Below are 22,308 nucleotides of genomic sequence, written 5' to 3'. Positions count from 1 at the left end.
AATGTCTTGTAGATGAACCCAAAAAAAAAAGAGTGATGCAGGATTTCCCAAAATATATGCCCATCTATTTTCTTCTAAAGAACTCAGATAGATTACTTTAAATAAGGAAACAAAAAATCCGGATACATAGTTACACACCTCAAGAAGGTTTGCAATACCTCAAAAAGCACAAGAAAACAGAGGAAGACTACACATCCTTAAAACAGAAAATTTTAAATGATTTTTCATCTAATTTTTTCTACCTTTATTTCTTTTGTTTGAAACTACAACCCATCCATCATCTGCTTCACCTGAAACCTTTGTCAGAGGCCCATTAACTGGCTTGTTCACCGAATTCAACTTTGATTCAGATTTAGGAATGTCCAGATCCATGTTTGAAGAATTATCAACCCCGCTAATGTTCTCATCATCATCATCATCATCATCATCTTCATCATCATTTACAATCTAGCACATCATAAATGTCTAACGTTATTACTTCTTTCCAATTCAAGGGAAGTGGTTGATCATCTAATTGTCACTTAGGAAATATGTAAACAAGGGAAAATGTTCATCATCAACCAAACGTGCTCAGTAATATTATATAACAGTGACAATACCATAATCTAGTCCCAAGTTAGGAGAGATTAACAGAAAAGTTGTTCACATTGTGTTTTTTTTTTCAAGGAGAACAGGTGGGGTTACAAAGTAATAACTGGTAACAGAAGCAAAATTGTAGGCAAAGAAGCCTGAATGAGATTCAGTCCCTTAAGATAAATAATCTCCTACAATTTTTAAAAATTATAACACAATCAAGCCAGAAATAGTAGAAGGGTTTATCCCCCTACTAACATGAACTTCCTTGAAACAAGGAAGTATACAGGCAGAAACTGAATAGCAAGCCAACTTTCATCATGTGAGGTGATAAAAAAAGGAGTAAAATAGTAAAAACAAACAATAAGAAGTTAAAAAGTCAAAGTTATAGGCATGCTTGTCCATACTAGAAAAAGATTTTTTACGGTGAACACATGTACAAGTTGCAGCAACAGAAAACTACCGGAAATATCAAGCAATAAACAGCAACCGAAATCCCAAGTCTCTTATTCGGTTCTCCCTCCCTGTACACCATCAATAACCTTTATCTTGTCAAACAAGCAGGTCTTTAGTCCAACATCCTGGTTGGTTTTATCTCCTTGGATTTTCGAACGCTTCACTTATTAACCATTATCCCCTTGATACTCTTCATGTCTCTGGCACTAAAAATATGGAGAGGTCTGAAGAAAACTGACTCAACTACAAATATACCCCCAGGGCCATGGAAGCTGCCTATTATAGGAAATATATGTCATCTTGTTACACACACACACACACCACACAGAAGATTAAGAAATTTGGCCAAAATATATGGACCCTTGATGCATCTACAACTTGGAGAGGTCTTCACAAATGTTGTTTCCTCACCTTAGTATGCTAGGGAGGTGATGAAAACCCATGATGTCATCTTTGCGTCAAGGCCTCAACTTATATCTACAAAAATACTATCTTATGAATCCACAAATATTGCTTTTGCACCTTATTGAAATTATTGGAGACAGCTACGAAAAATATGCACAATGGAGCTTTTAACTCAAAAGCATGTCAATTCATTCAAGCCAATAAGAGGAGAAGAGCTCAACAATTGATTCACAGAGAGGATCTCCCATCAATCTTACTCAAGCAGTAATTTTAAACAATATATAGTATCATTCCAAGGGCTGCTTTTGGCAAAAAAAGCAAAGTCCAAGAAGAATTGACAAGGAGGAGTAGGACTTGCAGGATGTTCTGACATTAGGAGAGTTGTTTCCTTCAGCTAAATGGTTTCAACTTGTTACAGGTTTGAGGCCTAATCTTCTTTAGGGGTTGCATTGGAAAATTGATCAGATATAGACTAGGTAAGAAATTTCTAAATAGAAGACAAAGAAGAAGAAACTCCCTTTCAATCCAACCCCATATAACAAAAATACTATAAACAACACATTACTCAATATGGTCTTGTTGCACACAGCTATAGAACAGGACATACCAAAATCATTAATCACATCAAATAAAAACTTAAATGTTCCTCCCTCCTAAGGTACTCTCTGTTTACTATAATAATGTGTTTTGCTAACAATTAATATTGTATAATTTTGGTAAGTCATATTAAGCAAACTGAACCAATAAATATGCTTTTCCAAATTCACTCTCTATTGAATCTTATAATTGATCTTCTCTTTGTCTTTCATAAGCAATCTAATGGAGTTTTCTGATTGTGCAGCCCAATTGCATTATATTGGCCATCTCTCCTGCAAACCAAGATATTGCCACTTCCGATGCAATAAAAATTGCAAAAGAAGTTGATCCTTCAGGTATGTCTTTTTATGTTTGAAGGAATTTTAAGTGTATTCAGTGTTTCCTCTGGTCATTGTCTTTCTTTCTTTTTATGTTTTAGCCAAGACTTATGTAGAAAAACCTTTGCTATTTTATTCTTGTTTCAGGTGAAAGAACATTTGGAGTGTTGACCAAACTTGATCTTATGGATAAAGGAACTAATGCTGTTGAGGTATAATTTCTCCAACAACTGTCTGGTTATCTTCTGTTTTGATGTTCTATGCCAAATTGATTTCCATGTTATTAAGATCGAGTTTATCACTAGTGAAAAGTTATGTATTAATGTGAAACTTAAAGTTCCTCGAAGGAAGGAAATACAGGTTGCAGCATCCTTGGGTTGGAATTGTTAATCGTTCACAAGCTAATATCAATAAGAACGTTGACATGATTGTTGCTCGCAAGAAGGAGCGTGAATATTTTGAGACAAGCCCTGAATATGGACATTTGGCACATAAAATGGGCGCAGAATATCTTGCCAAGCTTCTATCTCAGGTATTCTAATTAATATTTTATTCATGTTATTTTCCTTAACGCTGTGGTCGTGATACTTTTTTCTTGAAGTGATTTCTGTATGCTCTAATTCATCCTATGACGAGTAATTTCCCTTTCTATCCTTCACTGGCACTTATCTATTCAGCATTTGGAGTATGCTATTAGGCAGCGGATACCTAGTATCATTGCCTTAATAAATAAAACCATTGATGAGCTTAATGCAGAGTTGGACCGGATTGGCAGGCCTATAGCTGTGGACTCAGGGTTATGAGCTTAGAACAATGCTGAAATCAATCTTCTATGATTTGAAACTACTTGATTTCTGCTTATACTAAGTAGTGTTATTTTTTTATAGGCCCAACTATACACTATTTTAGAGATGTGTCGTGCATTTGACAAAGTATTTAAGGAACACCTGGATGGAGGGTAAGTGCCCTTATTAAGTTTTTGACAGTAGTTTTGGGCAAAAGTTCTTCTAACTCACTTCAGAAGCAGAGAGTAATTGAAAAAAAAAATAACATAATTGAGTTTAATTAGATACACCTTTATAGGATGCTGTTGTTTTGTTATGAAATAATTTTATGCAACTAATTTTCTTTTTCTTGTTGATTTTTGGGGGAGTTAATATATTTGATTAAGTAACCAACTTCTATTTCAAACGTCCTGGTGGGGATCGGATTTATGGTGTTTTTGACAACCAATTACCGGCTGCTCTAAAAAAGCTCCCCTTTGAGCACCATCTTTCCTTAAAAAACGTCCAGCGAGTTGTTACAGAATCTGATGGTTATCAGCCCCATCTGATTGCTCCAGAGCAAGGCTACAGAAGAATTATTGATAGATCTATCAGCTATTTCAAAGGCCCAGCTGAAGCCTCTGTGGATGCTGTAATCCTCTTGACTATGTTTTATACAATAATCTGTTCAATGTGGGAAGCACAAATGCATTTATTCCTTGATCTGTTTAATATGTGATGGATGTACCAGATATTAGTATGCTTGAATAAACTTGTTTATGCATAATATGATTACTTGTTTGCCTGGACATCCTGCTCATATACCATGTTTCAAGTTTTAAAGGAATGCTTTATCTCCTTACAAGTAATGCACCTTTTCATCCATGGACTGGGGTGTTCTTCAATTTATTTTATCCTTTAACTTACAATTTTTTTGCTGTCATCTACTTTCAGCTCCGCCTCCTTTTAAAGGAATTAGTACAAAAGTCAATTGCCGCAACTAAGGTAAGCAATGTTTTAAGTTGATATAATTCTTTCAGAAAAGCCCCTGATTTTCAAATAACACACTCGCAAGTGGGATGATCTTGTTCTTATCCTACATGTAAGTGGTATTGGTATTCCTGTGCTTGTGGAAAAGGTGAATGAATGTTCCAGTTTTAGTTCACCCTAAAATATTAAGAGTGTTCTGTTTTACTGTTGGAACAAGGAAATGAAGAGTTGGAGTTAGAAAACTGGATGGAAGAGGAGGAAAAATGTCATAGGCATAAGAAGTGGTGTTTTCAAATAAATTCATGTAACACATTTTGGGGATGGCTTTGGCTGAGCTCAAGTAGAAGTAGAATACCACCTACTTTCTCTTCCGGAATAAAAGGATATCTTTATAATTTTATATTTTTTGGATTGAAGTTTAAAATTCTCATAATGGAAACACAAGTTATGTAATTTTGAACTGTGGAATAATTCTCTGTCCTCCTTTTGGGACTTGAAACACAAATCTAGCACTCTATCATATTGCTCTAATTTTATAGATTTAAAGAATTAGGAAAACCAAGTATAACTCACCTCACTAAGAAGTCTGAAAGAACGCTCCATTAACAATTAGCTTTTTTTCTGATTAACATGTCATGAAAACTGTTGCTTTACATGTATGGACATTCAAACTCACCTGGAATGCCCCCCAACTTCACCTAGGATTCAGGAAGTTACAAAGTGAAATAATTCTATCGCTGTTATAATTTTATGGCATATAGAAATTGAAGAGGTTTCCAACACTTCAATCTGAGATAGCCACAGCTGCAAATGACGCTTTGGAAAGATTCAGAGAAGAAAGTAGGAAAACAGTGACATGGCTAGTTGATATGGGGTCTAGCTATCTAACAGTGGAATTTTTTCGGAAGATTCATCTTGAACCAGAAAAGAACCAAAGTCGGAATAGTCCTAATCCCAATATGGACAATTACACAGATAATCACCTCCGGAAAATTGGTATATAATTTACTACTAGCCTTCTAACCACATGCACAACACAAAAAAGTCCACATTTTGAGATTTTTAGAATTTCTCCCTTTTGCTCCTATATCGGTTGTGTTTATTGGTTCTATAAAATTAAGAATTGGGTGCTTTGATAAGTCATTTATTTTAGGTATCACGTTAAAGCTGGTTTTGAATTTAAATGTTGTTGAACAAATGTCAGAAATAGTGTGATACCAGATGTGTTACAAATTACAATAGAAACTAATAACACCTATCTATACTAACAATTAGGACAAGAGTTAGTGTATTTCTACTAGTATAACACAACCCATCATATAGAAATTGGAAAACATGAAGTAATCCTATATAACCCCAAAAATTTGACATTTTGAATCTAACTATAAAACAGTTAAAATTTACCTGCGTTACTTGAGGATGAGCAGCTTGCTTAAGATTGGCTTCCCTGAGAATCTCGATAGACCTAAAATTACCTTGTAAGCACTCTTCATGCATAACCATTAGATTTTCAGCTACCTACAAAAATCATGAACATGGATATTTCAATTAAGAAAAACTGAGCGTCGCAAAAACATACATATATCAGTAACAAGTAACTATCAGCCACGAAAATTTATACAATCCATATGGGGACATAATTTAAGTTTAAATTCATGAATAATTGATATGGACAACAGAACATAATTCAAAACTGTCTTAGGGATACATAAATTCTTTCAAAATAATAATAAAAATAAATAAATAAAAAATACCTCTTCAATGCTGCCATCTTCAACCTCTACGTTGAGAGAAAGCATTCCTTCATCGAGTATGCTTTCTAAGTCATCGATATAAAGTGGCTCTGAGCACCAACAAAAACTAAAATCAGATGTAAATAAATAAACAAATAAAAATATAAATAAAGGTATGAAATAATACCTTTGCTAAACTTTTAGATATCATGGTGAAATTGATAAACTTGAGCAAATCATGTGCTTTGTCATGTATTATTATATGTTACAGAGTTAAAACTAAAAGCAATATACCAATATGTACTGTCTGTAATGTAAGAATGAATCATTTGCAACAACGCATAAATTATACAACATTTGCAATGTTACACGTCACAAACTTTTTACAAATAGCAGTGCTTAATTTAACACACGTGGGAATTGGGACAACTACATAAATTCTCCATCTCCAATAATATCTTAATAGTAACAAGGTAAGCACTAGAAATGCAGGGAAATTTCCCAGAGCTAGCAACATTTTAAAAGAACTGAAAGCGCTAGGCTAGTTTGCATTAGAGTTTTAAAGTCAGCCGCTACAACTAAGACCATGCTATTACGCTTCACAATAGAGTAACAGGAAGAAAAACTCAGCACCTACTAAGACCATAATATTATGTAAAAAAAAATATTTCTGCTTACTCCCAAAACGACGTGGTTTGAAATCGAAAAAATTAAAAAATTATAATTATAAAGATTATAATAACTCTAAAATAAATTAAAATTACAAAAACATCACGATTTTTTCGTCACAAAAAAAGCGAACCCTATTATGTAAGATCAAGTTTGGACCTAACACGTATCTCTAATGGGTACATGACAATAATCTCTATGATCGTGCCCACAGCTATTTAGCAAATGCAAAAGTTATCACTTATCAATGGCTCTGAGTTTATACCTTTGGATTGAGTGAACCAGGAAAGTAGATCGGCGGCGAGTTGATCGGCTTTGAGTCGTGACTCGCGGCCGCCCCATTCGTTCTCAACGGCGGTTCGAAGTGCCGACCACCGATACAGAACCAACCCAATCCCTTCACTGAAAAGTCTCGCTGAATCTCCTTGTAACCGTGCTGTGTTTGCCATTTGATTTCGTTCAGTGTTTCTTTCGCGTTTAGGTGTACATTTATATTCTAGGGCACCAGCATCCAAACCTCTGCGTATGATATGAGGAAGGAACCCAAAAGCATTTTTCATTTTTATAATAAGTACAAGTTACAAATTATTTTTAAATTTATTTTTCATATAAAATACTTAATATATATTTATATTTATATATTAAAAGAAAAGATCAGATTAATTGAATTTACTATCAGCAGGTAAAAAAAAAAAAAATTCCTTTTTGCTACTCTGCTGAATTTTTGGCATGTGATGACTTATTATGACTTAATTATTTAGCTCTGATATAAAGTTGTTATTTATATTGCACAGATATTGATATGAGACACGACACGATACGATATGATGATACTAATTTTAAAATTTTGACATGTTAGGACACATTTTGATATTAAATAATATTTTTAATATATAATATAATTTATATTTAATACATATATCAACTCATAATAAGTCATATAACTAATCAAATATTGAAATTCCAAAACATAAATATAAAATTAAAAATAATCTTTCATGCCTTGTTAATTTTTCATGTGAAATTCCATAAAAGAAAATATTTGATTTACAAATTAATTTTCATGTTTAGTTAAAAGATAAAATAAAATAAAATTTGAATCTTAAAAATAATGTGTCGAAAAATATTGATCACATGTTGGAAAATATTGACCGCCTGTCAATATCAGAACGTATCGGGGACGTTGATCGAGTGTCGAAACACGTGGAGGATGTGGGTATTCGACAAATGTCCGACACACATATTTCAACCAAAAACTTGGCTATTATTGTAATTTTGTTAATTAAGTTTAGAGTAAGAGATATTTTCATAATTAGAATCTCAAAATTCAAGCATATCCAATATTTTTTAAGAATTGATAATAAATTTCTCCAACCTATCAATATAAACCACATTTTTCTTCTTAAACTTGTTTTTTTTATAGATTTTATTAATTTTTTTTTATACCGACCATAATTACCACTTTGAGGTGAGTTTGCGCTCGAGTAGCCCTATAACTTTTAACTCTTTCAGCTGTCTATAAAAGTAATCCTAAGTCGGGGTTTAATTATAGTTAAAGTTCCTAGTTCCTCTCCATTCTCAAAGATGTATTGAGGCAAAGGTTGAACTTTGATCATGGACAATAAATTGATGATTTAATTAAATTTATATAATAATAGAGGTTTGCATTTGTCATTTAACATGACACAATAAACTTTTCTACACACATAATATTTTGTGGGACCCACATTTTTTGAAGAAGAAAAGAAAGAAATTACAGCTCGCAAAACGATTCTCTATAACATTACACAATTAATTTTCCTACAACATAACTCTTATAAAATCCATAATAATATATAATAAATATAAAATTAGAAGTGTTATAAAAAAATTAATCTAACAATAAAATTTATATCCATCACTTATTTTATATTAAAAAAAATCATCACTCATCATGATATTATCAGGATTCTCTTCTTTCTAATTTTTACATCAGAATATTATGTGATGAATCTCATATGGAATGATAAATCAATCGTTATAATTTTATTTTATTTTTTTTCATTTTATAAGCTTTATCATTAAAACTATGATTATTAATTTATAATTGAACGAGTGAGATTTATTGCATTATATAATAATATTAAAATTAAACATAATAGGGTTTATTTTCCAAATTCTCTTATATTTTTTTTTTTCATTCCCAATTGTTAGGAAGAGGAGCAGATTGCATTATCTACCGTCATCACCGGTTAAAGCAGAGCTCATAATTTTGGTAATTAAGAATTTAATTGCTTTCATCGTTTAAAAGAAAAAAGGGAAAAATAATTTAATCATAATTAATAAAAAAAAAAAATGCGAACTAACGAGTGCCCTAATTCGATTTTTCACCTTATTTCCGAAACCCACACACAATCATTTCTACAGCTACTAATCGCAACAGTGTAATTCGACGTGCATTATCGGAATCTCTTGCTTTGAAGGTGATATTTCTTAATTGCTTTCAAACTTCGGAACTGGAAAACATGATGTGTTGAGCCTTTTAAGCTTATAATCTATTTTCTCTCATCCAAAGTTTAAAGCTTTTGATTTTGATTGTAACATAACTATGTATTTAAGAGATGGGTGTTCCTTATTGTTGAAATTGCGTAAACCTTCAATCCCATTTGTGCTCAACACAAACCCAATTTTCAATCTTGATAAACCCCAACCCCAACCCCAACCCTCTCCTGTTCAAGAGTCCCATGTGGTGAAGGTGTTGAAACATGAGCAAGATATTGTGTTGTCACTTGAATACTTCAAATCCTTGGCCAATTCCAGAGCTTTCAAACACACCCATTTGACATACCATGTTATGATTGAGAAGCTTGGGAGAAATTGTGAAATGGATGGGGTTCAATATCTCCTGCAACAGATGAAGCTGGAAGGGGTAGCTTGTTCTGAAGATTTGTTCATATGTGTGATGAATTCCTATAGGAGAGCAAGGTTGGCTGATCAAGCTTTAAAGATGTTTTATAGGATCAGGGAATTTGGGTGTAAGCCCACTGTCAAGATATATAATCACTTGTTGGATGCCTTGCTTGGTGAAAATAGGTTTAAGATGATTAGTCCTGTTTATAACAACATGAAGGGGGAAGGATTGGAGCCAAATGTGTTTACATATAACATCCTTCTCAAGGCTTTGTGTAAGAATGGGAAGGTGGATGGTGCTTGCAAGTTGCTTGTAGAAATGTCGAATAAGGGTTGTACTCCGGATGCTGTGAGCTACACGACCATAATCTCTTCTATGTGTAAGTTTGGTCAGGTAGAGGAAGCAAAGGAGCTAGCTATGAGGTTTGCACCTGTGGTGCCTGTTTATAATGCTTTGATCAATGGAGTGTGCAAAGAATACAAAATTAAGGAGGCCTTTGATTTGATGAGTGAGATGGTGGATAAGGGTATTGACCCAAATGTTGTTAGTTACTCTACTATTATTAGTTGTCTTTCTGATATGGGGAATGTTGACCTGTCTCTTGCACTTTTGGCCCAAATGCTTATGAGAGGATGTAGCCCCAATGTTCATACGTTTACTTCCTTGATAAAAGGTTATTTCTTGGGAGGGAGACTAGGTGATGCTCTTGGCTTGTGGAATCTTATGATTCGGGAGGGAGTTAAGCCCAATGTTGTCTCATACAACACTCTCATATATGGTCTGTGCTCCAATGGGAATATGGCTGAGGCTATTTCTATTTGTAATCAGATGGAGAAAAAATTTTGCCATCCAAATGTGACCACATATAGCACTCTTATATACGGGTTTGCAAAGTCTGGGAATTTGCTTGGTGCTTCTGAAATATGGAACAGGATGATAAATTGTGGTTGCCATCCTAATGTTGTGGTATACACCTCCATGGTTGACGTCCTTTGTCAGAACTCTATGTTTGACCAAGCTTATCATCTTATTGATAATATGATCACTGATGGTTGCCCTCCAACTGTTGTTACATTCAACACATTTATCAAGGGCTTATGTGGTGGTGGAAGAGTAGAATGGGCAGTACGTTTGCTTGATCAGATGGAGAAATATGAGTGTTTGCCTAATATCAGAACATATAATGAGTTGTTGGATGGTCTGTTTAGGGTGAACAGATTCAGAGAAGCTTGTGGACTTATAAGGGAGTTGGAAGAAAAGAAGATGGAGCTTAATTCTGTTACTTATAACACTATTATGTATGGATTTTCTTGTCATGGAATGCAAGAAAGGGTTTTGCAGCTTTTGGGGAAAATGTTGGTAAATGGAGTAAAGCCAGATTCCATTACGGTTAATATAATTATTAATGCATACTGTAAGGCGGGTAAGGTTAGTACTGCCATCCAGCTTTTGGATAAAATTACTGCAGGAAAGGAATTGTGTCCGAACATAATAGCACATACTAGTCTTTTGTGGGGTATCTGTAATTGGTTAGGCATTGAAGAGGCAATTGTGTATCTTCATAAAATGATAAATGAAGGAATCTTTCCTAATATTGCCACTTGGGATGTGTTAGTTCGAGGCTTCTTTAACAATTTGGGTCATATGGGACCAATCCGTATCTTGGATGATATCTTGGGAAATGGATAGTATGCAATTTTCAGCTTCTTCTAAGGGATACTAATGGCATTCAGTTGTGGCGATTTTCAACAGTATGCAACTGATGACGACTTTTCCAAACACTTAATTTGGAGTAGGAGAAAGTGGGGGAGGACAGAACACATGGTGAGAAATCAATAAATTTTAAAATTGAATCTGGATAGAATCATTATGGGGAGGAAAATTCTTTTTCAGAATTTAAATCTGGTTCTCTCTAAATTGATGCAGAAGTGAGTAGAAAGTTGGCATGGTTTTTGTAAATTTTTATTTGAAGTGTACCCTTATTTGCTGAATTATCAAAGAAGTCTAGAAGGGCAGACGTTTTTCTAATTTTTGACAACCAAAAGCCAAGACTAGAACATTTCTCCAAAATTGAAGGTCATTGCCGCAAGGAACTCAGTCATATCCTGCTACCATTATTCATGATACAAGATGAGAAACTATGTATCGGGTGGCAAAATTTGGGGAGTACCATAAGGCAAATTTTGTCAGGTTCAATGTTTTCGAAAAGAAAGCTAGTTGCTGCAGCCAAATATTTGAATTTGCAGGTATCATTTGTAGGCACATTTAACAGTTTTCAGATTCACCAATGTTCTAACTCTTCCATCTCGTTACATCTTAAAACAGTGGACAAGAAATGCTAAAGTGGATGAACTCACTCTTGGATTGCAAAATAATTCTCAGGAGTCTTTTGCTGTTCGTTATGATAGTCTTCGCCAAGAAGTTATGACATATAGTGTAGCTATGGATGCTTTACAGTTTACATGAGGTTGCAAAGAAGGTTGCTGCTGCAAAGAACCTTAATCCCGAACATGTACAAAATATTTCAGATATTGACATCCATGAGATTCAGTCTTGTTCTACAGTAGTTTTTTCCATTTAGAAGAAGACTTTCTGTTTCTTTCTCTATTATGCCATCAATATTTAGTTTTGTTAATAATACATGTGTTATACTTTGACCTTATAGTATTAACAAAACTAGACCTAATTCACTATTGCAGACACTGAATGATCATTTTATTAGACAGCCAATATCTGTAGATGTCTACCCTCTTAGAAAGTTTGAACATCCTTCACTGTCATTATACTCTATGCACATAAAGTGTTTATATTAAATTTGTAACTTTAGTTACAATTAAATAAGCATAATAATATTAACATTTTGAATTCACTTGAAACTATGCAACTGAAATAGAACAAATAGTAGTGACCAGACCTGCAGATAGTTCTGGTAAAACAACATGTAACATTAAATAAGTTCGAGACTCGATCCCAAACTAATCTTGACCTGAAGTTCACGACACAAGCCACATGAAATAAGATGACCAAAAAGTTAGTGAGATTGAAGCCAAGAGGTAAGTCCACAGCAGGATGACAGAACATTCATTCTCTCCTGTCCCAAACAATTGAGTGATTGCTCCTGCATATAATAGCATGAAAAATTTATTGCCGGATGAAATCAAAGTTCAGTGTTAAATGCCAGGAGTTTCATTATTGGAGAAAAAACACAAGAAATATTTCAGCATGAGATTGACATGCACCTATGTTCATGGCAGGTGGAACTGCATACTGAATCAGAAGAACAAACAGGTACAATGAATCTGACTGCACCAAACCTAGTTGAACTGCCCATTTAACAATAAAGATTCCTGATACAGGCAGGATGATATATCTTGAAATGATAATGCCAATAATTATGGATTTCTGGATTCCCGATCCTTGCAAACCTGACACAAATCAAACCACTGTCAGCTTCTTACAATGCTATATATGAATAGAAGTTCAAAGTTCAAACATCACCTTTAAGGAGATTTGCCCCAACTATCAAAGTGAGAGAAGGAATGGCTGCATCTCTGAAGACATAAAGAGGCATTTATTAAAAGGAGTACATAGATATTTACCAAATTTTTTTTTTTTTTTTTTTATCAGGAAGAGAAAACAAAAAAGAAGTGGATGAAGCCACTTGAGCAATGGCTCAATGGAATCACACTACTCAAAGAAACAGATAATATGAATGTATCATTGCCATTTTATCTGGAGTTTGCTGCATCTTTGTGGTTGCAAAATCATTGCCATTCATATACATAACAGAAAAGAATAAAGTTTTGTACCCTAAGAGGGAAGCTGAATCCTGAATCACACGTAATGGAGCTTCGTTGCCTATCAAAACCTGCCGCGTCTGAGGGACCAATCCAACTATAAATCCAACAATCTACACAGAATGAATAAAAGAAAAGGCTGCAGTTTAGTCAAAGAGTGACAATGACTCGATGTTAAATTGAACAGCTCTTAACTAGGATGCAGCTTGTATAAGTACTCAGAAAGCAGCCATGTGAATTCAGAATTGTCTTGTCAGCATGGCTCTGGTAGTTAAACGTTTAGGTACTTTAATGTATAGTTAGAAACATGATAAGCTTTCTCAAGTCATGAGGAAAGTAAAAGTGGCACATGAATAAGTCAGCACGCCTTCACATAGGGGTGTCAAAACAGATCAACACGACACGAATTTGACACGATACAAATACATGAGACACAAACATGACACGGATTTTTATTCGTGTCAAAATCTTCAACGTGAACACGACATGAATTTTTTGCGTGTTGACACGACACAAATGACATGTGTAACATCCCCGTCTCGAGCCAGTTCAATTAACATGCATATGATATGAACAGAAACAGCAGAAGACTTAACTTACGAAAATACGAGCTAACTTTTTCTTTTTCTTTTTAAATTCTCATTCGACGTAAACGAAAATCGGATAGAGTTTCCTCTATAAATCGGACAACTGGGGATTTTCCAATCCCACTCAGAAGCATTTTATGATAAATAGTTTATACAGCACATCAATCCAGAAGTACCAGTCATGCAAATATAATCAGATACCCATCCATGGGCGCATGCATAACTTGGCTCAGTGCCGCTAATCTAACAGCATGCAATCCAATACATAAACATAACTGAATACTACATCCTCATATAATGTGCCTGAATACTCAAATGTACATGCATCAAACTGACAGGCATGTACAAAACATATACAAGCCATATACAAAATAAAGGAAAGCACTATACTCCAAAATAGAAGTAGCCTACAGCTACTCAAAATCCAATACGTCCAAAATCCTCAGCCACGGGTCGCGTCCCTGACTAGAAAGGTCTCACCGAAAACCTGGGCACCTGAAAATATGGCCCCAACGAGGGGTGAGATTACAAATCTCAATAAGCTCCAGGTTTATAGAGAATTCTCCATACCCCTGGCTCACTCCTGCATGAAAGTCAGATACAGAGTATACGAATACAACATATAACAGATATCATAACAGAACAGAGCATATATCCATATCACATCAGAGATGTGCGCCGTCATTCCCAAGGGAGGATCCCAAGCGAAAATCAACGCACGTGTTCCCGAGGGAGGACCCCAAAGCGGACATCAGGGTACTATACAATCAATGGCCAGAGATTATTACAGAAATCATCTTACAGAACTCATATCAGAACAAAACATATCATGTTATCAAATAGCTCTATATGAATGCATCTATACAAAGCATCAAAACAGTCATACAATCCAACCACAGTTCACTAACTATGGTGGAGCACTCAAGTAGGAAAAGACTCCTTAAACATAGAGCTTACCTCTTGAAGCTTTACCGATACCCTTACTTGTTGCACAAATTATTTATATCGCTTCAATAGAATTCCACTCCTTTTCAATCCCTAGGCACACCTAGAGAAGAATTTACAATAGAATCAATAAAATGATACTATGCCATGATCTTTTCCCAACGCATACATTTTATCGCTTATTTTCATTTCTTTACATTTTTGTCAATCCTATGCCAATACACAAGTCTAGACATCTTTATAACCGTTGGTGTTCTTTAATTTAATCAAACATTCCCTTAGGAATTTTCAACATAACTCATGCTATTTTTCTTCAAAACTCATCACTTTTATACAATTTATTACAGCACATTTTATTTAAAATAAAATGTACAAAATATATCCCTAAATACCCTATAGGTCGAATCCTATAAGGGGAATTTCCAAAGATCCTTCTCTTTTACAATACATTTTCTTTACTTCCTTACAACTTGCAAACACCTAGGAATGCTTCCACTAGATTCCTATTTTGAGTTTAGACACCAAGTCCTTTTTACTTTGGCATTCTTACTAACTCATCCATTTTCACTCATTTCCAACACATTATACCTTCACAATACATAATATAATTTTTCCACAATAAACCCTACTCACTCCATGAAGGCCGAAACCTAGGAGGAAAAATGCAATAGGGCTTTTCAATTTTTATATCACATGTGGATGCTTACTCAACACTATAACTTTCTAAACAACAATAATCCATCATAAATTTCACATTCTAACATCAATTATTCCCCACTCACAACATGCTCATAGATTTCATGACTTAAATCATCAAAACAATATCATGGAAATAGAGGTTTCTTACCTCTAAACACTTCTACAAAGCCTAGAGAGCAACCTCCAAGCCAAGCTCCATCAAAAACTCACTTTTTCTCCTCCAATGAATAGTAACTCGAAAATGAGAGGAGGAATAACTTTTCACACACTCAACTATAGCTCAAATGGATAGGTGCAATGGATTCATTGAGTAGTTCCTAATCGATTTCATGTGGTGGGTCATTAGATTTGGTGGAAGATTCAAAGAGAATCAACAAAATCAAAAAAAACCCTAACCCCCCTTTCTCTTGGTGCAGCTCGGGTTTGGAGTGAGGAGAGGAGAGAGAATTTTATTTGGAAATGAAGCTTAAGTGACTTAAAAAGGTGAGCACATGTGGCCCTTTTTATCCGGTTATTTTTCTATCGCGTATTTCACTTAAAATGACCCGTAACTTAACTTAAAGCTACATATATATTTTTATTTTTCTAAGCTCATTTACATTAATTTTTATTTCCTAAGGAACAATATTCTTAATTTACAGTACCGTTTCTGCACTATTTTTGACGAAATACATTGTGGTTCTGTAACGCCCGGCCGCTTCAAGAATCAATGACTATCCCCACATACTAACACGAGACTTTTCAGTGTGCTTTTTCCTTACTCGCACACTTCCCGGGAAAACTTCCCAGGAGGTCACCCATCCCAGAATTGCTCCAAGTCAAGCACGCTTAACTATGGAGTTCTTTCGTTCCGGGCTACCGAAAAGAAGATGCATCTTGTTAGTATATGTAGTACCAATTAATTCTTATAAGCTATTCCCAAACTGTGCAGTCTCACACTTGCACAGTCTTTGAAATTCCTCTATTTCGGGTGTCGATTCGATTCATTCATGCATGTAACCCCCCGCTGGAAGCCTGTCAGGAGCCGCTCGTTGTCCGTGCCTCTTTGCACCGGCGATCACTCCCCGCCCTCGTCAACACTCAGGATGTTACATGCCCACCAGCTTCCGCCTGGTTCGTCCTCGAACCACACTGTACTGGAAGAGAGGCCCTGCTCTGATACCACTAGTAACGCCCGGCCGCTTCAAGAATCAATGACTATCCCCACATACTAACACGAGACTTTCAGTGTGCTTTTTCCTCACTCGCGCACTTCCCGGGAAAACTTCCCAGGAGGTCACCCATCCCAGAATTGCTCCAAGTCAAGCACGCTTAACTATGGAGTTCTTCCGTTCCGGGCTACCGAAAAGAAGATGCATATTGTTAGTATAGGTAGTACCAATTAATTCTTATAAGCTATTCCCAAACTGTGCAGTCTCACACTTGCACAGTCTTTGGAATTCCTCTCTTTCGGGTGTCGATTCGATTCATTCATGCATGTAACCCCCTGCTGGAAGCCTTTCAGGATCCGCTCCTTGTCCGTGCCTCTTTGCACCGGCGATCACTCCCCGCCCTCGTCAGCGTTCGGGATGTTACAGGTTCATTAATTGTGAACTGTTTGCATCCGAAACTTAAAACTTATGAACTTATCATTCTTTGGTCTATTTTGACTTGCTTGGCATATATTGGACTTTCTTATTCTTATTTCATCAATTATCTGTTTCTGGACTCTACCGGTTGCTTAAACAGCAGTACAAAATACCCGGTAAAAACACTATTCACGAGATTTTCACGGAAAGTGCCAGACTATACAATTTTTCGTTCTGAACTCATATCTGTCGTCAGAATTGTCAAATTATGTCTCAAAAATCATTTTGCTTATTTAAGCTCTACCGGTTAATTCACAGGACTGCGAATTCTCTGACAGAACGCACTGTTCATAACATAGTCATGATTACAGTCAAAATACTCGGAATCACTCACTGAATCTAATTATGGCATTTAAATCCTTAAATTAAACCTCAAATTAAGATTTACCAATTTAGGTCATTATAACATGCGAAGTAAGGGTCAAAACTGTAATTAACAAAAAAATGGGTCAAAATCTAAAAAAATTTAAAAAATAACATTTTAAAAAAATACAGGTCAACACGAATTTGACACGACACGACACGTTACGCGACACAAATTTTTTGCGGGTTATTTTCCCATCACGAACAAGACACGAATTTTTTTATGGGTCAACTCGAACACGAATTTCGTGTCGTGTCGCGGGTGTCGACCTGCGTGTCATAACCTGTTTTGACACCTCTACATTCACAGAAATTTTTTTTTTGGAGATATTCTAATCGGTTCATCGTTTCGTAACTAGTCTGATTTGGGGCGGGTCCCGTGATTAAAGCTTTAAACTCCTCCCAAAGACGGTATTGGGGAGGATCTAATACATGCTCTCACCTCCACCTACTCAATTTCTTGACGCCAACTGAGCTACCATCATTTGGTTGTCTTCACAGAAATCTTAATACTGATGAAAAAGGTAAATACTTTAAATCTTTTTATACTGTCTTTTGCATAGATTATTGGCATTTGTATTAATCACACACACGTGATCAGTCCCATATAGAAAGAATTAATCTTTGATTCGGATATTGTTATTACAACGGTGTAAACTTTTACACCATAAGGTCCCATAAATAATTTATAGCATGTACGTACAGAGCTGTTTATATCTATTTTTGACTATTTTCCCATGGATAAAAGTTCCTTTTGTGTACTTTTTTTCTTCCTTAGTTCAAATGTTCTTTGATTATATGATCTAGGAGATGGGAGTAGAAGTTAGCATTATTTTATCCATTTGATCAAGGGCATGGAAGTGATTTCTTCATTTTAGTCTTTAATGCAGATAATCATGGGCTTAAAGCCATACCGCTCCAATAGTCGAGGGAGCAAGTGATTTCTTCAGATCAATCTTTCTTAGAAACAGCCATAAATGCTTCTTCAAGCTAATAATAGTAGCTGCCACCTGCCATATCATAACGCAGCCAATTAATGGTGTAATGTAACAAGTTGAAGAAGCCTTAGGCATCTAACAACTACAGATAGATATGTAAGTAGGAAAATGCTAGATAGCAAGAATAACTATTTTGTCAGAATTTTTGACAAAATGTGCTGCCATGTTTATTGACCCTTTGATGGATGAATGACCTCTGCCTTTATCCAACAATCAGGTTTGAGTTTAGCATAATTTTGTCAAAATTGTGAGTAATTTTTTATTACTGCCTAGCACTACTCAGATAAAAGGGAAAACTCAGTGCACAAGGCCCCTCGAATTGCGAGGGTAGGGATGATAGTCCATTGTACGCAACCTTACCTTTGTATTTTTGCAAAGAGGCTATTTTCCGAACTCGAACCTGTGACCTTCCGATCACGAGGAACGATGATACTGCTGCTCCAAGGCTAGTCCTCGTTAGTGCCTAGCACTACTCAGATAGATGAAGAAAAAAGAGGGGTTGCTTTCCTCCTCTCTCTTGTTTTAGATATACGAAAAAATAAAAAGAGAGATTAGGATTTCATAGTCTGTTTATGCAGTAAAAAACCTCATCTTTTCCTTCAAATGTAGTGCATGGTAGTACATATTGATCCACATTCAGGTCCTGGGATACAAGTAAAGGTTCTGAACAACTTGTCTGGTCTGATTCAGTGGATTTTCTGCAAGATTCATTGTTGGATTCGCTTACAGCATTGGAGCAATTGCTGGTGCTTCTTGAGGAGACCCTGACAATATTGTATACATAGGTCCACAAATAAATGTTTCCCATCTGAAGTGTCACAACAAGCACATAAAGGAAAAGGAAAGGTTAGAAATTAGAATGAGTTGGAGTCCATAAAGGATGAGAAAATCACAATGTCACACACATAATAAACATATATACCGCCAGTGAAAGTGAAGCATAAGCTATTCCATACGTACTACAAGAATCAGGATCCCCAAATGGACTTCCTCTTTCTTTACAAACTGCTGGTATTATAATGAGAGGCAAGTTCCCTAAGTTACCTGTTCATAGGAAAATGAAAAAGAACTCTTTTTATGCACACAACCTTACATAATTAACAGAATAATTTAGATTCTTTTCTTCTTTTAATATGGTTTTTTAATCTGAATGAATAAAACCTGCAGCACAGCAACCAACTATGAGGCCTCTCAGATGTTTAGGTGCTCTAGTTATGTGCATAACCAACAATCCAAGGATTGAACCAATAACAAACGTGATAAGGATATTAAGCGGCATGAACCACCTACAGCACACATTTGAAAGTAAGTGCCTCAAAATAAAACATCCCGTTGGAGAAAATGCTAGAAAATACAAGGAATCATTAAGATAATTTTATTTTTATTTTTTAAAAAAATCTGACTCACAATTTGAGCATACTATCGTATGTGATTGTCTTGGCTAGATTGGCTGCTAGAAGGGCTGGATTTAATACATAAAATGCTACCTGTTGATGCAAAGAAAAATATGGCAGTAAGCTAATAAACAAGTTTTACACAAACACGAGAGAAAAATTCATGGATAATAGAGAACTCACAATATTCAAGTGCTTCCTAGCATCTGTCCCCAAGATATCAATACTATCTAAAGCAAGATATGACCCAAGTGCAGTAATCAGTAGAACTTTCAAGACTGGCATGGATGCAGCAATTAAGATATCCACAAACCCCATTTTGGAAGCCTCAATCAATTTCGGATGAACCCCAGTTCCTATATGCCTGAAGTCAAGAAATTTCATTTTACTGAACATATAATGATTAACATGCATAAAACAAACAAGGTAGTTAACTTCTTAATTCAATGCTCCTGTATGTTACAAATACTTGCTCAACTTGCTTTAGCAGTATAACCACTGCAATGGAGACTCATATAAATATTTTCTCAAACGAAAGACCAAAAACAAAGATAACCAACTCACAAGCTGAATAAGAAGAATGAATGAAATATTACCACAAAATATGTTATATATATATATATATATATATATATATATATATACAACCACGTGTGCCAATATGGATGCTGATGCAGGCACTAGTGAAACTGGTATAGTTAAATATTTGACAAACCTATATATTGATCTTCCTGATGCTAAGTCCTTGTAACTGAAAAACCATGTAGTTTGCTTGGTTGCTGCTTAGTGCTTATTTGCTATTCCCCAATGGCTTTTCCTTCTATATCATATATGTAAAGAACCAATTTAAGCCAAAAACTTAAGTTGTTGGGTTGAAATGGTTCTTTACATAATATCATAGCCTTATGTCACGGGTTTGACTCTCACCGTCCTTATTTAATTAATAATTAATTTAGTATTGTGGAGTTTCTTAGCACAGGTAGGTGAGCCTGTGCATTGTCTATCCTTCAAATCCAATGGACATTCGTGTGATGGGGGGGCGTATTAGAATTATATAAAACCATTAATGTAACCTCACCCAATAGCTTAAACTTTTGGGTTAAATTGATTCTTTACAATACACAAGTTGTCAACTGGATATAAACCTCTTATCATGAAGGAAAGGTCCAAACTGCAACTCTAGTAATTGGTATGAACACTTCAGTTCCCGCCAATACCAACCTTACATGCTCCATTGGATGATTTTTGTCCTTTCCGTTTCAGCTGAATGCTATCTATAATGCATTTACGGGTGTGTGTTTTTTTCTTTATAATAATTCTAGGAAATACCTATATTGTAAAACTCCCTTTTTTTTTGTTTTAATATCTTAACATCCACAAATTGAAAGGCAAACGGATTAAATGATGAAACAAAAAACTCATGTTACTGTTAGCATTCCTTTTTGAAAATGATCTAAAATAAAGGGTCATAGATAGTTTGGCAGTAGCTACCCACATCGAATCAAATTATTTGCGAAACGATAAATAGATTGAAATATTTTATTTTTTTTTAAAAGATAGTTGGACAGTACTGAGAGCAATATTTTTATGGTCTGACTGAAGGAAATCTTAGATTTATGCGGAAGCGGTTTAGGACCTAGTACATTGGTATGCTTACCGAATCATCCTTGTTTCACAATTACCTCTCGGTGCGCAGGTGTCGTGTAGAATCTTCCCTTGTAGGATTCCTCTTCACGAACAGCTCACCTCAGCGCCGCAGCACGAACAACCTCCTTGAAGCTGGACTGTGGCAGATCTTCCAGACTATCTCTCGAGGAGGATGAGATGGTTGTGTGGGCAACCGTTCAGATGATGAACGTCTGCCTCTTGGGGTTTATTTCTGATGATCTATTCACCTTGGAGGCACAAGAGGAGAAAACTATGAATATATACGCTTAGGTCTTAGACATAACTCAACCCTAAGCCTCATGGGCTCAAGTTTCACTGAAGCCCAATAGGACTTTAGTGACCAAAAGAGCATATATCCAACAATCTCCCACTTGCTCTTTAAGATACAAACTTGAGTTCGTAAACCCAAGACCATGTAGCCCATAAGCTATCATCATCTGATAATATACCTCATCCCTTGTCTCGAGCTAGCCTGGGGACCTACCATTTGTCATTGATCAAGGCTCCTGATAATCTTTACAAGATTATCTAATTCGGTGCTACTCCACTAAAAGCCCGAACGTGAACTCCAAGATTAATGACCTTTATAACATTAATATGCATTGCCCCTTTATAGAATGTCTATAATTCATTGATTAGTTTTCTGTAACCCAATCAATTATTTATTCCCTCGACTTTGATAATTTCTCTAATGGATTACATGCACTGGCCAGTGTCTTTAATATCCAAGTACCGAAATATATCAAGGGGACATTTCCTATAAATTCCTTGTTGTTTATCTCATAAATACTGATAATCAAATAATCTCACTCCCAAAACACCGAGTTATTGGCCG

The 22,308-nt window shown here is 35.4% G+C and overlaps 3 protein-coding genes and 1 pseudogene across 4 annotated transcripts; 2 read left to right on the top strand and 2 right to left on the bottom strand.

Annotated features, from left to right (window-relative positions):
• Positions 1 to 36: 36 nt before the first annotated feature.
• Positions 37 to 7,020, bottom strand: LOC133315735 (uncharacterized). Its single transcript, XM_061517396.1, has 4 exons — positions 6,770 to 7,020; positions 5,857 to 5,945; positions 5,507 to 5,620; positions 37 to 447 (listed from the first exon to the last, which is right to left on the bottom strand). Exons 1-4 carry the CDS (start codon positions 6,951 to 6,953, stop codon positions 229 to 231), a joined length of 606 nt encoding a protein of 201 aa, XP_061373380.1. The 5' UTR covers positions 6,954 to 7,020; the 3' UTR covers positions 37 to 228.
• Positions 2,075 to 5,106, top strand: LOC133315747 (phragmoplastin DRP1C-like; annotated as a pseudogene).
• A 1,896-nt stretch (positions 7,021 to 8,916) lies between the features above and the next one.
• Positions 8,917 to 11,528, top strand: LOC133315753 (pentatricopeptide repeat-containing protein At3g48810). Its single transcript, XM_061517417.1, has one exon. The coding sequence runs from the start codon at positions 9,092 to 9,094 to the stop codon at positions 11,081 to 11,083; it is 1,992 nt and encodes a 663-aa protein (XP_061373401.1). The 5' UTR covers positions 8,917 to 9,091; the 3' UTR covers positions 11,084 to 11,528.
• Positions 11,529 to 12,190: 662 nt separating this feature from the next.
• LOC133315746 (protein PIN-LIKES 3-like) lies at positions 12,191 to 20,615 on the bottom strand. 2 transcript variants are annotated; one of them, XM_061517410.1, is made up of 11 exons: positions 20,521 to 20,615; positions 19,989 to 20,169; positions 19,819 to 19,898; positions 19,573 to 19,697; positions 19,334 to 19,455; positions 18,998 to 19,219; positions 18,328 to 18,423; positions 13,204 to 13,304; positions 12,893 to 12,945; positions 12,634 to 12,819; positions 12,191 to 12,512 (listed from the first exon to the last, which is right to left on the bottom strand). In XM_061517410.1, exons 2-11 carry the CDS (start codon positions 20,121 to 20,123, stop codon positions 12,388 to 12,390), a joined length of 1,245 nt encoding a protein of 414 aa, XP_061373394.1. In that variant the 5' UTR covers positions 20,124 to 20,169; positions 20,521 to 20,615; the 3' UTR covers positions 12,191 to 12,387. The 2 variants fall into 2 exon arrangements, with proteins under 2 accessions (XP_061373394.1, XP_061373395.1); XM_061517411.1 differs by having other exon boundaries at positions 12,634 to 12,717.
• Between the last annotated feature and the right edge of the window lie 1,693 nt (positions 20,616 to 22,308).

This window comes from Gastrolobium bilobum, unplaced genomic scaffold, assembly GCF_033153095.1.
Source record: "Gastrolobium bilobum isolate Gb01-03AN ecotype WA unplaced genomic scaffold, APGP_CSIRO_Gbil_v1 utg31796, whole genome shotgun sequence".
NCBI classification, from domain to species: domain Eukaryota; kingdom Viridiplantae; phylum Streptophyta; class Magnoliopsida; order Fabales; family Fabaceae; genus Gastrolobium; species Gastrolobium bilobum.
This window is presented reverse-complemented; position numbering and strand designations above follow the sequence as displayed.

Coding starts and splice junctions, on each gene's coding strand:
- LOC133315735 (XM_061517396.1), bottom strand. CDS start 6,953: ATGGCAAACACAGCACGGTTACAAGGAGATTCAGCGAGACTTTTCAGT. Junction 5,946..6,769: donor CTGGTTCACTCAATCCAAAG/GTATAAACTCAG, acceptor GTTGGTGCTCAG/AGCCACTTTATATCGATGAC. Junction 5,621..5,856: donor AAGATGGCAGCATTGAAGAG/GTATTTTTTATT, acceptor TGATTTTTGTAG/GTAGCTGAAAATCTAATGGT.
- LOC133315753 (XM_061517417.1), top strand. CDS start 9,092: ATGTATTTAAGAGATGGGTGTTCCTTATTGTTGAAATTGCGTAAACCT.
- LOC133315746 (XM_061517410.1), bottom strand. CDS start 20,123: ATGGGGTTTGTGGATATCTTAATTGCTGCATCCATGCCAGTCTTGAAA. Junction 19,456..19,572: donor AGTTGGTTGCTGTGCTGCAG/GTTTTATTCATT, acceptor TCCTATGAACAG/GTAACTTAGGGAACTTGCCT. Junction 12,946..13,203: donor GATTCAGCTTCCCTCTTAGG/GTACAAAACTTT, acceptor TTATGTCTTCAG/AGATGCAGCCATTCCTTCTC.